Below are 17,500 nucleotides of genomic sequence, written 5' to 3'. Positions count from 1 at the left end.
ATGAAGAAGGGGCTTATTTACTTTGGAGACCCTAGTGTTCGTCACACTCACATTCCAGACAGCAGGAATGTTGTGTAATCTGGGGCCGCTGGTGGGCATCGTATATGAACGTCTGGTGTTAATATCAGATTTACAGTTCGTCTGGCTTCTGCTTGGAATAATGATTTCTTTTTACACTGTGGGCTTTTTACAAGCCTCCCCCGTCACTCTGGTTCATTTAGGTGACTATTTGGGAATAAGGAGGGAATACTTTGGAGTATTTATGATTTAAAAATGTTTTTAAAATAAGATTTTTCTACTCACCAAGGGTGCATTTATTTAAAACTAAAAATACTGTAAAAACTGCAACAATTGTGAAATAGTTGTACAATTTAAAATGAATGTTTTAATAATTATAAATGTAAACAGTAATTTATTCCTGTGATTTAAAGCTGCATTTTCTGCATCATTACATTCTGCCACATGCTTTTTCAGATATATGTATATGCACACTACCTGACAAAAGTCTTGTTGCTGATCCCAGTTGTAAGAGCAACAAATAATACCTTGACTTCTAGTTGATCATTTGGAAAAGTGGCAGAAGGTTGATTTTTCTGAGTCATCTGTTGATCTGCATCCCAATCATCATGAATACTGGAGAAGACCTACTGGAACCAGTTTGGACCCAAGATTCTCACTGAAATCAGTCAAGTGTGGTGAAGGACAAATCATGGTTTGGGGTTACATTCAGTATGGGGGCATTTGAGAGATCTGCAGAGTGAATAGCAACATCAACAGCCTGAGGTATCAAGACATTTGTGCTACCAATTACATAACAAACCAAAGGAGAGGGCAAATTCTCCAGCAGGATAGAGCTCCGTCTCATACTTCAGCCTCCACATCAAAGCTCCTGAAAGCAAAGAAGGTCAAGGCGCTCCAGGACTGGCCAGCTCAGTCGCCAGACATGAACATAAATATTTTATTTTTAACATTTAATTTATTTATTTTTAATTTAATAAACTTTTTTTTCTTTTCACTTTTTTTTTAATATTATTTTATTTTATTTTTTATTTCTGTGGCCAGTTTGTTGGAAGTATGCAATTTGATCATTTTCAGAATTGCAACTATTCTCTCTAATTTACTTTCAATAAATACCTATTTAGGGACATTTTCATTTTTTTAAGAATTACCTCAAAAGTACATAAACAAGCTCACTTTACAACAAGTGCATAAATACGATTTATTATATATACAGTAATGAGAACTTTATTTATTTTTAATTTAGTGTACGATTAGATAACTGCATGTGTGAATATCTTCAATAAAAACACTTTCAAACAAATCCCTTTTTGGAGACCACAGTTACTTTATTACTTTATCATATATTTATTTCAATTACATTTTATTGGCTGTTTAAAGCAGTCATGTGTCAGTCTTTGCTAAAGATTCTTTAAGTATTTTATTGAGACTGATTTATTTATTTATTTTACACTGAATTGAACTAAACTGAACTTCAACTTTGAAAACTGGAAAGTTGGCCAACCCAGTCACCAGACATGAACATTATTGAGCATATCTGGGGTAAAATGAAGGAGGAGGCATTGAAGATGAATCCAAAGAATCTTGATGAACTCTGGGAGTCCTGCAAGAACGCTTTCTTTGCCATTCCAGATAACTTTATTAATGAGTGATTTGAGTCAGTGCAGAGATGTATGGATGCAGTTCTCCAAGCTCATGGTGGAGTCCTCTGATACACATAATAAAGAAGAAAGAGAGAGAAAAAAAAGTATATACACGATATAAACATATTGCAGAAAAAGACACAATAACATAGACACCATATCAAAGTTATTAACAATACACACACACACACACACACACACACACATTACAATTTTACTGTTTTTACTATAGAAATGTACTATAAAAACAGTCTGGTTTTACCAAAACCCAGCCTTTGTGTGCAAAAAGGGCTTCTTTCAACACACACACAAAGCAATTGTTCAAAATAATGCTGTGAAGATGCTTCTGTATCTTTATTTTTCTCTCTGTGCAGACTGTGTGTTGTGGTTTAAAGTACGCCTGGAGTCTGTGATTTTCAGTGTGGTTTTGGACTGTATGTGATGAACGCTGAATGAAAAGTCTTGGTCTTGAGGTTTTGTGTTTGGATCAGAGTCTTTATTACACACAGAGACTCATTGTGTGTGGTCTGACACTGCAAACAAAGTCAATCCCACCTGTTAGTGCTGCTATATTAGTTAGTTAGCAGATCTGACAGCTGCGCCAGTACAGTAACCAGGGAGCCAGCAGCTCGTCAAAACAAGACTTCTACTTTACTTGATGTGATCATGATATTGGTTGAATCGTGTATGTATGTGACTTTGGCCTGAAGTGTCTCCTGGTGGATCATTCAGCTGTTAAAAGTGTCTTGCAAGCAGCTCTTATAGTAAATTAACAACCCTGATGAAAGGTGAAGTGTGACACAAAGACATTAAGATATAAATTCTATTTAGCATTATTAGCATTAAACTATATGGAGAAAAAAGTAATCAAATAACAAAGAAAACAACAAGCTTAATAAAACAAACAAATCAGCACCCCTCCTGTTTGTTGTCTATTTGCACATTTTTCTGATTTATTTAGTTTAATTTTAAGTTTTTGACTCTTCTAAAGCATAATAATACCATAGTATGTTTGCAGATCTTTAAGAAACATGCCAAGTAAACACTCTTGGTTATCTGGAAAGCAATGCTGAAGTTAGTTATTCTGCTTTGAAAATGCAAGTTACGTGCTGAAACGGTTGTTTTTGTTTTGGTCCCTATAACTCGTCCACTACCAGTTTAGCCTTTTATTTTTCAGCATACCGAGTTGCCATGGTGAAAAACAAAGTATTTTGTTTATTCAGTCATGAAGGCTCTCAAAGCACGCGTCCGTGACCTAAATGCGACCTCCGGTGGACAGAAGCAGACTCCAAATTAAGACAGATTCAGTTCCACATGAGGTTATTAATTAGCAAATAATATAAATATTACAATGTAAACATTAGGTGAGCAGGCTAAATTGTAACCCTGTGTACTAACAACATGCTACGTGATGAGATTTACAGTGATAAGAAATTTGGCTGTTTGCACTAGACGAAAAACAACCGAAATTTAAACAGAGCCATTCAGAAGCACAGAATAGTGCACTCACTGCACTCCAACGAGATGGTAAGGTTTATAATCGAATTAATACATATTAAACCTCTTTAACATTATTAAATGTAGATGCTGAATCACTGATATGTGTTGGCTTGCGATGAGTCACAGCTCTAAAGTTCAATTCCAATTGGGTAATATTATTTTCAAGATTTGAGGTGAACTATCTGCTGCTGCTTTCAGGCGTGGCACCCAACCCTGCTCTTAAACACAACCGTCATTGCGGAATTAGCAAATCGTACTAAACTGTACTAATGAGATCATAAGATTTCTTATGAATTAGTCACTAAATCAAAAAGTTATAGCACGAGATTTTTTTGTTGTTTAAAGGGAACAAAAGCAGTTTTTTTCAGAAATGGGTTGAAAAATTGTCTCTCGATTAATGAATAAAAACAAATATATAAACTTCACCTGTGTCTAAGTAAAATTTACAGATAAAATATAATAAATAAAAATATTTTATTTGCACATTTCCTTATATATCGATAGATGGATGGATGGATGGCTGGATAGATAGATAGATAGATAGATAGATAGATAGATAGATAGATAGATAGATAGATAGATGGATGGATGGATGGATGGATGGATGGATGGATGGATGGATGGATGGATAGAAAATTCGTTATTTCGTTCATTTATTCATTCAATTTAGCCTTTTTTTTGTCCAATTGTCAAATTTGCCTCATTCGCACGTCAGATTCACTTCACAACAGACGCAGATTCACATAATGAGCAGGGCTTTTGTCTACCTGGTGACTGTAGTTTTGTTGCTAAATGGCTAACATGGTTTTTATTGAGAGAGTAGCTGTGCTTTATGTGCTTTAGGAAGGCTGAAAAACAGCGTAGATTTATTCGGCGCCATGTCCGAGTCCACCAGATCCATTCAGTGGTGCACCCAGCTCTATGAGTTCACCTGGATGATGGAAGCTTTCAGCAGTGCTTCACACTGAGCCGAGCCCTGTTTGATGAGCGGTTTTCCGGTGTTGGCTTTGGGATTTCCTCTCGGGACACCAACAACTGGCACTAGGTCAAAATCTTGCAACTAATAGAGCAAGCTCCGGACTGGTTAACGTGGCACAAATCTCTGCTAAAGTTCAGATTTTCCAACTTGAGCGATTTGCATGTGTCATTTTACGTCATTCTATGCAGGATGTCTATTCTCGTCTTTGCATTGACTTAACATGTAAATCACTCGCGTTTGATGCTTCATCCGCCTCTGGTATGAACGCAGCATTAAAGTTATTAGTTGAATCAAATGAACTGTTCTAGTCTTCTCAACTTATATCAATCACACCGTTTAAAAATATTAAGTTAAACTTTAGTTTAAAATTGTGTTGAAACCTGACTAATTAAAATAAGTTAAAGCAGCATAAAATATTAGTTGTCTTAACTTTACGCCTTTAGATTTCTTGCATAGTATAAATGTGTGTATCTGCGTCTGTTCCTCCCTTCACTCCTCATGTGTTGAATGGGGTTTTCTGTGTTCTGCTCACTGTGAGTCTTTCAGGAGTCTGATGTCACTGGAGTTTTCCAGTCAGAAACAGTGCAGGAGTGTGTTCAGATTGCCGCTATATAACGTTTTGCTCTGTTTTCTCCTGTAGTTTCGGGAAGAGGTCTGCCGGGAGTTTGCGTCGTGGATGCGAGTGCATCGTTCTGGAGCCGTCCGAGATGATTGTGGTGAGGAAACTTCATCTGAATTTATTCTCTCATTCATCACAGTGTGTAATTGCAGTTCTGTGCTGTAGTTTGGTGGTTTAGATTAACATTATAAAGGCCTTTGCTATTCCAGTGCTCACCAAAAAACCTGCCTCCATTTATCTACACTAGTTTAGCTGAGATTCAAGGCTTTTTTACAGCATTTTTCAGCTTTAATTACCATGTTGCTTTTTGTTTTAGACCGACTGCACATTGAAACGCTCTGCAAAACAAGTCTCTGTGTAATCAAACTTGATTATACAGGGTTTTGTGAATGTTTTAACAATGCAAGTGCTGTAATTCAGTGTCATCTTCAGCTCTAAATATTAGCTTTAAATATTTTAATTAAAATAATTTCATGCCATTCAGTATTTGGGACTTAGTAAAGTGATTATTTGAAAACTATTTATGACTTTTTTGTGTATAATATCACAGAGAGCAGGAAAAAAAGTAGTATTTCAAATGAATCAATTTTTCTTTTTATTTTGTTTTTGTGTTTCATTTTTGATTTAATTATTATTTTTTAAATTTTATTATATACTTATATACTTTATTAAATGTATATATATATATATATATATATATATATATATATATATATATATATATATATATATATATATTATATTTTTTTATTTAATGTCATTTGAATATTTTTATATAATTTACGTCTTATTTTATTTATTTATTTTATTATTTATTTTATTTATTTAATTTTAATTATGCGTTTTTTTAGTTATCATAATTATATTATTTCATAATCATAGTTTTTATAGTAGTATTTCCAATAGCACTATTTTATTTTGTTGTTTTGTTTTATATGATTTTATGCTTTGTTTTATTTTATTTCATATTTTATATTTTATTTAATTCTGTTGCTTTTTAAAAAAAATTTTTTACAATTAAATTACATTTTATTTTTTATTTTATTGTTTTGTTTTATTATTTTTCAATATTTTTTATTTTATTTATTAAAAAACATTTTATTTTTTGTTTTATTTCATGTTAATTATTTTATTTTATTTTATTTTATTTTATTTTATTTATTTATTTTATTTTATTTTGACTTTTCACAATTTATAATATTTGTGTATATTCTTAACAACTATATTTGTAATAAGTTCAGCAATTTATTTTTGCCGAGCCTAGTTTTTGTGTTCTAGTATTGCATCGGTTGTGCCAGACTAATGTTGCATTTAGTTTTTAATTCTGTAATCATAAATGTCATATGAATGTTTCTGAACTCCTCCACATCCGTCTCTCTTTTGGTTTGAATTTGGCATCTTGTTTACATTTTACCACAAGCTAATTTCATTCATTCAGCTTCTCTTAAATTACTCAACCCTCTGTGGTTATGCTTCAACACGGCCTCCATTTAATGCTCTCATCCTGCCAAAAAACTCAAATGATTATGTTTAGGTGCCCAAAACACTTCATCTTAATATATTCCATATTCACTTCATCATGATGTATGTTCACAAGTACAGTAAAAACCGTTCATATCTACATTTACAGCATTGGAGTTGGTCACGCTTTTGAGCTGCAATAGAAATATTTCTACAATACATCTCAATAGTCTCCTGCTATATAGAGTGGGTATGGAAACTATTCAGAGCCCCTTAAATGTTCCACTCTTTGTTAAATTTCCATTTGCTAAAATCATTTAGGCTAATTTGTTTTCCTCATTAATGTACACACAGCACATAAAAACACAGAATTCTGGATGTTTATTAATAAAGAAAACTGAAATATCACATGGTCCTAAGTATTCAGACCCTTTACTTAGTATTTAGTTGAAGAACTGCATGAGTTTTTTTGGGAAAGATTTTTCACAGCTGGATTTGGGGATCCTCTGCCGTTCCTCCCTGCAGATCCTCTCCAGTTCTGTCAGGTTGGATGATAAACATTGGTGGACAGCCATTTTTAGATCTCTCCAGAGATGCTCAATTGGGTTTAAGTCAGGGCTTTGGCTGGGCCATTTATGAACAGTCACAAATATTGTTGAACCACTCCTTCATTATTTTAGCTGTGTGCTTAGGGTTATTGCATAGACTTTAAAAGATTTGGATGTAGTATCCGTGACATCACCCAATGGGTTTCTGAAGAGCACAAATGAAGCAACAAGTGGGCAAAGCTCACCGGCGCCGTTTTGTGCTGATTTTCACAAAGCAAAACAAACCCACAGATGCAGAGGAGAAAGACAGTGACTGTGTTTACCTGGACATAAGTAATTAAATTATTTGCCAAATTATTAATTTGTTGACTTTAACTGCAGTTTGACACATTCACTTTCATACAGGAACATTTCCTGCATGCCCCCCATGACAAACAATATATTGCAAGTGAGGAACTGCTGGAAGAGTGTAGTATTAATGGAATGTTTGATATCGCACACCGCATGGATGAAAAAAAAAAAAAAACTCTGCATTCCTCAGTAACAGAAAGCCGTGTTTGTAAAGACTATCCTGTCACAAAATGCAGTGAAAATCCTACACGACAGTAGCAGTTCGATTCCGGTGTTTACATGTTTACACTCGGAGAGCAGCATTTACAGCGGATCTTCCAGTCCATAATATTGCAGTGATATTAACTTTCTGTAAACTTAGTAACTGAATCAGGGCCGGAGTGGGACTCCTTTTCAGCCCTGGAGTTTCAAGCCTCAGACCGGCCCACCTCAGTTCACGACTGACTATATTAAAATAAGGTCATTTCCAATTCAGTATCATGTCTTTTTTTGAGAGAACAGCTGCTTTAGAACTTCAAATGTTCAACAACCCTAACAGTATTATGTCTTAACAATAAAAATAAAAAAACATACTCAGACGAGGATCAAACCCGGGTGGGCGGCGTCATACATGCTAACCACTGGACCACAACAGTTGTATATTGAATGGTGACTCATTTAAGTTATATCATCATTAACCTGCAGGCTGTTTATAAATAAAAAGAGCAGAGCTGCGGTAAAATAATGAATAAGAAGACTGTGGTCAAGTAAATAAATAAATTAATTTAAAAAGTTTGACTGCTGAGAGCAACAGATTCTGGAGCTAGGGACACCGGCCCTCGTGGCCAAAAAACGGACCGGCCCACCAGGAATTCTCCCGGTCTTCCCGATTAGCCAATCCGGGCCTGAACTAAATCATTTTGACTAAGGACTGTCTTTAAACACTGAAAGAATACTGCTGATGATACAAACTAGCTTTGCCTCTGATTAAACATAAACAAAGACCACTGATAACACACTTACCAAATCTGTAGAGACAGGACAATCAACACAAACTGGAACCATGTCATTTTTTCAAAGTACATGAGCGGCAAATCAGGATTTCACCATTTGCAGATGTGAAAAGCTCTCGATGCTCACAAATGGCGTGCACTAATCCACACGCGAGTCCAGCTGCACTCTCATAGCGGGAAATGAAAACAAAACCTTTGTTGCAGCACATTTTTAAACGCAACACTTACGACCCGTGTCCCCAAACAATTCTTCTTCGTCTTGTTTTGGCAACACAATATGGCGTCTCTCTGCCGTCTGAACACTGCAACAGGTGAAACAGTGTTCGAAGTTATCATGCATAATCAGGGCTCGAAATTGCGACCATTTTGGTCAAAATAACGCAAAATCAACTAATTTTCTCTTTTTTGTGAAATATAAGTGTCCTAATAGTGTTTATAGCAGCGTGGGACACATGTATGACTGTCAACATCTCAAATAATGTGTTTTGGTGTTTCGTGACCCTTTAAAATGGTTTTAAAACTATTTCTAGCCGAAATAAAACAAATAAGACTTTCTCCAGAAGAAAAAATATGATGGGAAATACTGTGGAAAAACTCCTCGCTCTGTTAAACATTATTTGGGAAATATGTTTAAATAATTCACAGGTTGTCTAATAATTCTGGCTTAAACTGTACATGATGATGGTCTCTTTTTGGGCGATGTCCGCTGTCCTCGATGGCGAATTGTGTCCTCGTTGAGTAACTGGTGTGTTATTACTGGCCGCTGCTGCTCTGTAATTACGGCTGAAGCAGGATACAGATACTGCACTCTCACTCGCTCACACCGCCCAATATATTCCCAGTGCCGCTCGCTCGCTCGCTCACCGCCAGTTGCCATAGCAGCGGTTGGTACGGCAGCGAGAGATTTGATGTGTAATCCCAGCGGCAGAGTGGGTGTGAAATCCGAGGCTGCAGCAAAATAAAACACATGGATAATCATGTCACAGTTTATGGCGTAATGTCACAGCAGCCGGCCCTTTTTGTATGCAACTTGCAGCCATCGTGTGTGTGATGATGCCATCTTGGCTCAACTGTCATTTGTGTGAGTCTTGGTAAAGAGTGATTTGGGAAAATACATGTTTGGATTTGGGAAGATCTCTAGTTTTTATTTTATTTTATTTTTCATTTTATCCTTCATTTTTTTCATTTTATTTTATTTTTAATTTAATTTTTAATTAAATTTTTAATTTTCATTTATTTATTTTCTTTTCTTTTCTTTTTTCTTTTCTTTTAATTCATTTCCTATTTCATTTCATTTTATTTCATTTGCTTTTTTATTTCATCGTATGTTAAATTTTATTTGTTTTTATTTTAATTTGTTAAATAAAAATATATATTTTATTTTATTTTATTTTTCACTTTATCGTTCATTTTATCTTTCATTTTATTTCTTTTAAATTAATTTTATTTTTAAATTCATTTTTAATTTTCATTTTTTATATAAATTTTTATTTATTTAAATTTAATTTGAATTAGTTTTTTTATTTCATTTAATTTTTATTTCATTTGATTTTTATTTCATTTTATTTAATATTTTTATTTAATAATTTAGGTTCAACAGAATCAAGAAACTCATTTAAGTGAAGGATGAATCAATGATGACAGAGTTGAAATCTTTGGTTCATGAATGCTTTTGATGATGAAAGCACGACTGCTGGTGATGCAATCATCAATATGTATCAACAAACTGCATCACCTGACTTGCTTTTTTTAATTAGTGAAAAGTAGTTTATATATTCAGATACACAAGACTGATATTATCAATGAGCAACAGGATAGAGGGCAAAAGCAAAATGAGAAAATATTAATTATAAAAATTAACAAATGAACAAAAATATATGTTAATAAAATAGTGAGAATAAACAGTGATTAAACTTAAAAAAGCAAAAAAAAAAAAAAGTGTCACCTGACCTCCGGTCCAAATCCACTCTTGCATTTTTGTCATCAAAAGTAACAATACTACAATCAGACTACATTCGCACATACTTAAAGAACTGCTTAACCGGGCTGTCAATTAAAGCTTATAATATTACAAGTAATGATCAATTGCTTACACAGATCGTTTTGCTTCACAAGACCTTGGTTTATCATTAGGAGCTCTAAGAAACCTGTCGCCTGTTTAAACGGGTGATCCAGAGTGTATTTTTAAGGCTTGGTTGTGTTTTTAAGATGCAAAGCAATGTGTGCTTATGCTTCACTTAAAAAATCACGTTATTTTTTTAAAATATCTTACTTTTATTATATACAGCTACTCCGCTAACATGAAAACGACTGTCATAGTTCCTAGTTCCTCCGAAAGGCCCGCCCTCAAGAGGCTCTGATTGGTCAGCTAACATAATGTTCTGTGATTCGCAAATCTGAGGCACCAGGAAGCGTCTCTGTTATAACAGTACAGCGCCTCTGGCCACACCCCTTCGCTTTGCTTGGTGTATGTGCTTAACCTAGAGGGTTTATGACATCATTAACCCTAATATATATATATTTTTTGTCGTCCCCAAACTTCATTCGCTGTAGGCTTTGCTAAGCTAACTGTCTCGCTTTGCATTGAACGTTGAGCGTCTTACATTAAAAGATGTTATGTTCAAACAGCTGCATTACACATCAACTAAAGTTTAAAATATGATATCGTAGTGGACCACCCACTTTAAAGTTCAACTGAAGAAAAAACTCCCCTACATCTAGGTCCCCTAAATAAGTTTTTTTGTGTGACAAAATATAACTAAATTTTTTATTGCGATTAACTATATAATTGTCATTTTACGACCAATTTGACACAATGGTAGCATCATAAAACAAGTGGATTCCTCCAAATAACACAATGTTTTATTCTTAATAATATTTCATTTAGTAAGTCATTTTAACAGTTTAATAACTAGGCATATGAATTAGAATGTGAAAATGCATATCCTAAACAAAAAAATAAATAATATTAATCATAAATGTTAACAAAACTGTCCAAGGTAAAAAGAAATAGAAACAAGTAACATCTATTTTCAGTCATCAGGCACCCACATGAAAATTTACTTTAGTGTTGTACCATACTGACACTGACACCTCCAGTAGAGATAGAGATGTTGCACAATAAGCTAAAATGTTGTTGGAATTGTTTTTAATATATGGGCAATATACACTAACTGGCCACTTTATTAGGTACCTCTGTCGAACAGCTCTTTAATGCATTTTTCTAATCAGCCAATCACATGGCAGCAACTCAATGCATTTAGCATGCAGACATAGTCAAGACGATCTGCTGCAGTTCAAACTGAGCATCAGAATGGGGAAGAAAGGTGATTTAAGTGACTTTGAATGTGACAGGGTGCCAGACGGGCTGGTCTGATTATTTCAGAAAATGCTGATGTACTGGGATTTTTACACACAACCATCTCTAGGTCCGAAATGGTCCGAAAACAAGAAAAATATCCAGCAGTTCTGTGGGTGCGAATGCCTTGTTGATGCGTTTTGGTGGATGGGCTAGAGCAGCAGAAGACCACACCGGGTGCCACTGAAACTGAGGCTACGCTTCACACAGGCTCACCTAAATTAGACAATACAGGGTACAACACTAAGGATTTTTTTCTACTGAGCCGATCGGGCCAGTGATTGAGATTTTTTTCTTGCCCTGCCAAAGTTTTCACTGGCCCCACCAGAAAAAAAAAAAAGAATAATTAATAGCTATTTCTTAGCCACATATTTTAAATAATGTGGCAAAATAATCTCTTTGAATCTAGAATTTAAACATATTTAGAAATGTTAATAAATGTAAAGAAGCAGAATTCAAGATTTTATGCAAACGAAAGAGCAGTATGGAAAATGTGCTGGTATTTTATTGCAATTCTAAATGATTTTTATAAAAATGACTTGCCAAACTACCGACAACTTTTTTTTTTTTTTTTTCAGATTCTTAATTTTGTACCCATGTAATTGTCTGCTTCCAAGACTTTATAAACAGACGTTTCCTTTTAACCTCATAGTTTGATGTTTTTACCATGTTGTCATTTTTTCACTGTACTGGTTGCTACCAGGTTACAAAAAAAATAACGTGCTCATCGTTACTGGGTCATTGTCTACTGTCTGGAGCGTCTTTTACGCTGTCCCCGGGCCAACGGGCAGTCCTTATTTTTGAGCCCTGCAATAATAGATTGGGAAAACGTTGCCTGTTCTGGTGAGTCTCTATTTCTGCTTCAACATTCGAATGGTAGGGTCAGAATTTGGCATCAACAACATAAAATCATGGTTCCATCCCGCCTTGTATCGATGGTTCATGCTGGTGGTGTTGGTGTAATGGTGTGGGGTTTATTTTATTGGCACACTTTGGGCCCACTAGAATCAAATGAGCATTGTGTCAATGCCACAGCCTACCTGAGTACTATTGGTGACCATGTCAATCCATTTATGACCATAGTGTACTCATCCCCTGATGGCTACTGTCAACAGGATAACGCACCAATCAAAGCGTGCCCAGGCCCGTTTCCCGGATTATTTGAGAAGTGTGAGTGTGTTGAATCGAGCTCAGGCATGGTTCACTTGGCCGGCCCTGGCCCGGTTGGAAGAGGTGAGCCTGAGCGTGGCTCACTTGGGCTTTGTACGCTTGTGTGTGAGTCCAAAATGCGCCAAAACCCGAAACTGAAAGCGATACGTGACTTTTAAGGGACTGTTTCATATGGATTTATTAATCATTCTTACTGTTCAGTGAACACAAACTGCCGTAGCTTATTAAATACGCAAACCCCTCACTGCACGACAGCTGCGCGCCTTCAGCAAAACTCCTAATACCTTCAGCATGGGGACTTTAAGCGAGAGCGCATCTTACTGAACAGCGCAGCATCAGTGACGTAAGCGTGCCCAGGCCCAAATGTAATGTGAGTGCAGGCCGTCGGGGGAGACGGGAGGTAAGACAAGCATGCTTTGGCCCGTTTTAACGCAACTGTACATAGTTTTCTTGAACATGACAATGAGTTCACTGTACTCAAATGGCCTCCAAAGTCACCAGTCCTAATCCAATCGAGCACCTTTGGGGATGTGTTGGAACGGAAGAATCGCATCCTGAATGTGCAGCCAAAAGTCTGCAGCAACTGCATGATGCTATCATGTCAATATGGACCAAAATTGCTGAGGAATATTTCCAGTTTCTTGTTGAATCTGTCGTGGAGGATTAAGGAAGTTCTGAAGACAAAAGGGGGTCCAACCTGGTACTAGTAAGATGTACCTAATAAAGTGGCCAGTTAGTGTATATTGCATCATTAATTGTTATTGAGGACATGTCCATGTGTTGTGCGATAAGTCTATATATTGATTATTGTGACAGGCCTGCCTGTATATTAGATTATTTGTGGGTGAGTAAATGTCATTTTGGGTGAACTATCCCTTTAATGGCCTCATCCTCCAAAAAAAAAAAAGCTCAAATAATTTTAATAAACCAATACCTCAATGCCTCATAAAATATGCATGTTCACGAGTATAGAAAACCACTTCCTGTCTATATTTACGCTCGATGACTGATCTGGGAAATGAATGGAGAGTGCATTCCTGCAAATCTCTGGATTAAGGCTGTAGAGTCAACATAACGTGCAGGATTCACATGCACTACATTTCTTTACTGTCTCTTTCTGCACCTCTCTTTGACGTAGGCGTTTGAGGCTCAGCCCACACACACATACACACACACACACACACACACACACACACACCCACTGCTATTTTTACACAGCGCCAGTCGAGAGGCGGGTGGGGGGTGAGGAGAGAGAGAGAGAGAGAGAGAGAGAGAGAGAGTCTGACTCCAATCTCTCCTCCGTTTGCAGGTGGACTATATGGATGAGAATGAGGAGTATTTCCAGCGGCAGGCATCGCACCGACAGTCACGCCGACGCTTTCGCAAGATCAACCAGAAGGGCGAGCGGCAGACCATCATCGACACCGTAGACCCCTATCCTGCTGGCAAGCCCCCCGTGGCGCGGGGATACCATACGGTCAGTGATGTTTCAACACTATACCTGTGCTGCTTGTCTGTTATGACTGACTCACCTGTCCGCATCTGCTTTCCTGTTTGTTGACGTGCTGCTCGGTGTTTCGTTAAGAGCTTGCTTTTGATTTGATGCATAGAGATAAAAGGTTAATCATAATCTGATACTGCAGTGTACATTATTCATTGGATTCTCTACATTGGTTTTAAGTAACTGGTTGCAAACAATTTATACGGGCTGATTTTAAATGAACGAATAACGTTAATTTATTTCAATTCAGTCCATATAAATAGTTTGGAATCACTTACCTTTAAAAAAATGTAGTAAATCCAATGAATTGATTGTATTACTATATATAACAGTATAGGTATTAGTATATGTACTAAATTTCCAATGATAAATGGTTTGTGTATTAAATAATCATGCTGTTAAAGGGATAGTTCACTCAAAAATTACAACTCTGTAATGATGTATTCACCCTTAACTAGTTTGTAAAAAGAAGATACTTTGCAGAATGCTGACAACCATTCACTTCTGTAGTATTATGTTTTCATGTAATTAAGCTGTTGAAAGGAAAGTTCACCCAAAAATTCTGCAATCATTTATTCACACTTAACTATTTTTTTTCTTCTTTTGAACAAAAGAAGATACTTTAAAGACTGCTGGTAAACATTGACTTCCATAGTATACTGTATATATATTTTTTTCCCGTTTACAATGATAAATGGTTTGTCTGTTAAATGCTGACAAGCATTCACTTCCGTAGTATTGTTTTTTCGTTTAATTATGCTGTTGAAAGGATAGTTCACCCAAAAATTCTACAATCATTTATTCACACTTAATTATTTTTAATAAGTATATAATACGTTTTTAATAAGTTTTCCCATAGTATACTGTATATATTTATTTTCCCAGTTTACAATGATAAATGGTTTGTCTATTAAATAATTAAGCTGTTAAAGGGATAGTTTAACAAAAATTACAATTCTGTTATCATTTATTTACTCTTAACTATTTAGTTTTTAACACAAAAGAGATACTTTGAAGGATGCCAGTAACCATTGACTTCCTTAGTATTTTTTTTTTAATTTGCAATGATAAATGTTTTTTTTTATTAAATAATTATTCTGTGAAAATTATAGTTCATCCAAAAAATCTGCAATCATGTATTCACCCTTAACTAGTTATTTTTTGTTGAACACAAAGAGATACTTTGAAGAATGCTGGTAACCATTGACTTCCATAGTATTTTCTTATTCCAATTTCCTATGATAAATGGTTTGCATAAATAGTCATGCTGTTAAAGGGATAGTTTACTCAAAAAAATATTCTGACATCATTTATTCACCCTTGACTTGTTTCTAACTAGATTTATTTTGTTTTTGTTCTGTTGAATAAAGAAGATACTTGGAATGAATGCCGGTAACCATTGACTTCCATAGTATTTGTTTTTTCTTCTATGGACATCAATGGTTACACTGCAAAAAATGCTCTTCTTACTTTCTTAGTTTTTGTTTTGTTTCTAGTCAAAATTCAATGGATAATGTTCAAATTCATTTGTTTGTTTAAATTCAGCCTATATAAATTGTTTGGAACCGGTAATTTTAAAATAAACGAGTAAATCCAATAAATATTTTTTTTCAGTGTAGTATTGATGTATTTTACAGTATAGCTATTAGTATATGTACTGGATTTGTAATGATAAATAGTTTGTTTATTAAATAATCATGCTGTTAAAGAGATAGTTTGCTTAAAAATTGCAATTCTGCAATAATTTAGTCACCCTTAACTAGTTTTTTTTTTTCTTTTCTGTTGAACACAAAAGAGATACTTTGAAGCATGCTGGTAACCATTGACTTCCATACAATTTTTTTTTCTTCAATTTTCAATGATTGGAATTAATTTTTGTTCTGTTGAACACAAAAGAAGATTTTTTTTGAAGAATGCTGGTAACAATTGACTTCTGTAGTTTTAGTTTTTCTTACTATGCAGAGATAGTTTACTCAAAAAATTAATTCTGCTATCATTTATTCACCCTTGACTTGTTGCTAACAAGTTTTATTTTGTTTTTGTTCTGTTGAATACAAAAGAAGATACTTGAAATAAATGCTAATAAATGATGAATATCTGGGTTTACTATCCCTTTAAGTAACGAACCTGGAATTCATAGTTTGTTAGTATAAATCTTAAAGGGGTAGTTCACCCAAAAATGGGAATTGGCTCATTATTTTCCATAAAGAAGCAATTTTAATGAAATATCAGTAACTATGGCAGTCAGTGAGTACCAGTTAGCAACATTTTTCTAAATATCTTCACATACACGTTTGGAAAAACCTGCGGTTGAGTTAATGGTGAATTAATTCTCAATACTGGGTGAACTGTCCTTTTGGAAATGTCATCAGCACATAAACGTTTGACATTAAATGTGATGACTTTATTATATCCTAATATTTCTTGTCTATATTATATGTGAATAATGCAAGAGAATAATACAACAACCTTTGTACTTCCCAAATTACAAGTGTTTTGATTTAAGCTAATATTGGATCTTATTATATATTTGTTCATCATTCTTTTAACCCTAACTGATGTAGCGTGTTAAACAGCCATTTCAGCAGATATATCCCTTTGCCATATTGCAGGAGGCCATAGCCAACATTCATTGTGCTCAAACTGTGAAAGATGGCTTCATTTTCACTTATGAATTGAACATCAATCTATCATCTTCAGCTTTGATTACGGTGTTGATTTGTCATGGAATTGCTTCAACAACCTTATATGAAGTTTATTTCCACCAAGAGTTGCGCTGTGGTTGTTTAATGGTTGTTTAAGAAATGAAACCATTTCAGATGAGGTTAAAAGACTAGTTGGCAAACATATTTTGCTGCCGTACCATGACTATAGCAGCCGCAATATTATGCAGATTCTAGCTTGTGGTGCAGGTGTAGGGCTTGGATGCTGGGGACTATTTTTAGTTGCTGCTTAATATTATTGTGCCTGCTGCAGCCATGGTACGGCAGCAAAGTTCTGTGATTAGTTCCATAGCCATATCAGCCTAGAAAAAAGCCACTTTTCATTTTTCATCAGTCTCAATACATGATGTAACGAGTCAAGCTTTAAATAGTACGATTATCAAAACACTCTGGTCATTTATGAGCACGATGCTAATGGTCTAATCCGATTCAATGTAATGTAATGTGTATTTATATAGCGCATTTATTGTGTATGGCCACACACCCAAAGCACTTTACAATCATGAGGGGGGGGGGGGGGGGGGTCAATGATCGATGCTAAGCTAAAAGGGCTTCTGCCAGGTCTGGAGATTGGACAACATCTGTGACTAGTTTTGTCAGTTTATAAAATTGAACAAAAAATCTATTTAAAGCCATG

General features: G+C 35.1%; 1 protein-coding gene and 1 long non-coding RNA gene across 45 annotated transcripts in view; both read left to right on the top strand.

Moving 5' to 3' along the window:
• The window catches only part of LOC147840916 (uncharacterized), a 639,653-nt gene that overhangs the window by 130,898 nt on the left and 491,255 nt on the right, over positions 1-17,500 (top strand). The gene's annotated exons all lie outside the window — the stretch shown is intronic.
• rapgef2b (Rap guanine nucleotide exchange factor 2b) overlaps positions 1-17,500 on the top strand; it is a 257,487-nt gene that overhangs the window by 106,346 nt on the left and 133,641 nt on the right. For all 44 annotated transcript variants that reach the window (XM_087281895.1, XM_087281881.1, XM_087281876.1 and 41 more), the window contains 2 exons: positions 4,781-4,856; positions 13,949-14,116. In XM_087281895.1, coding sequence (XP_087138021.1) covers positions 4,781-4,856; positions 13,949-14,116 — 244 coding nt within the window. The remainder of the gene's footprint in view (positions 1-4,780; positions 4,857-13,948; positions 14,117-17,500) is intronic.

The sequence above is a fragment of the Danio rerio genome, chromosome 14 (assembly GCF_052040795.2).
Source record: "Danio rerio strain M-AB ecotype USA chromosome 14, GRCz13ab, whole genome shotgun sequence".
NCBI classification, from domain to species: domain Eukaryota; kingdom Metazoa; phylum Chordata; class Actinopteri; order Cypriniformes; family Danionidae; genus Danio; species Danio rerio.
This window is presented reverse-complemented; position numbering and strand designations above follow the sequence as displayed.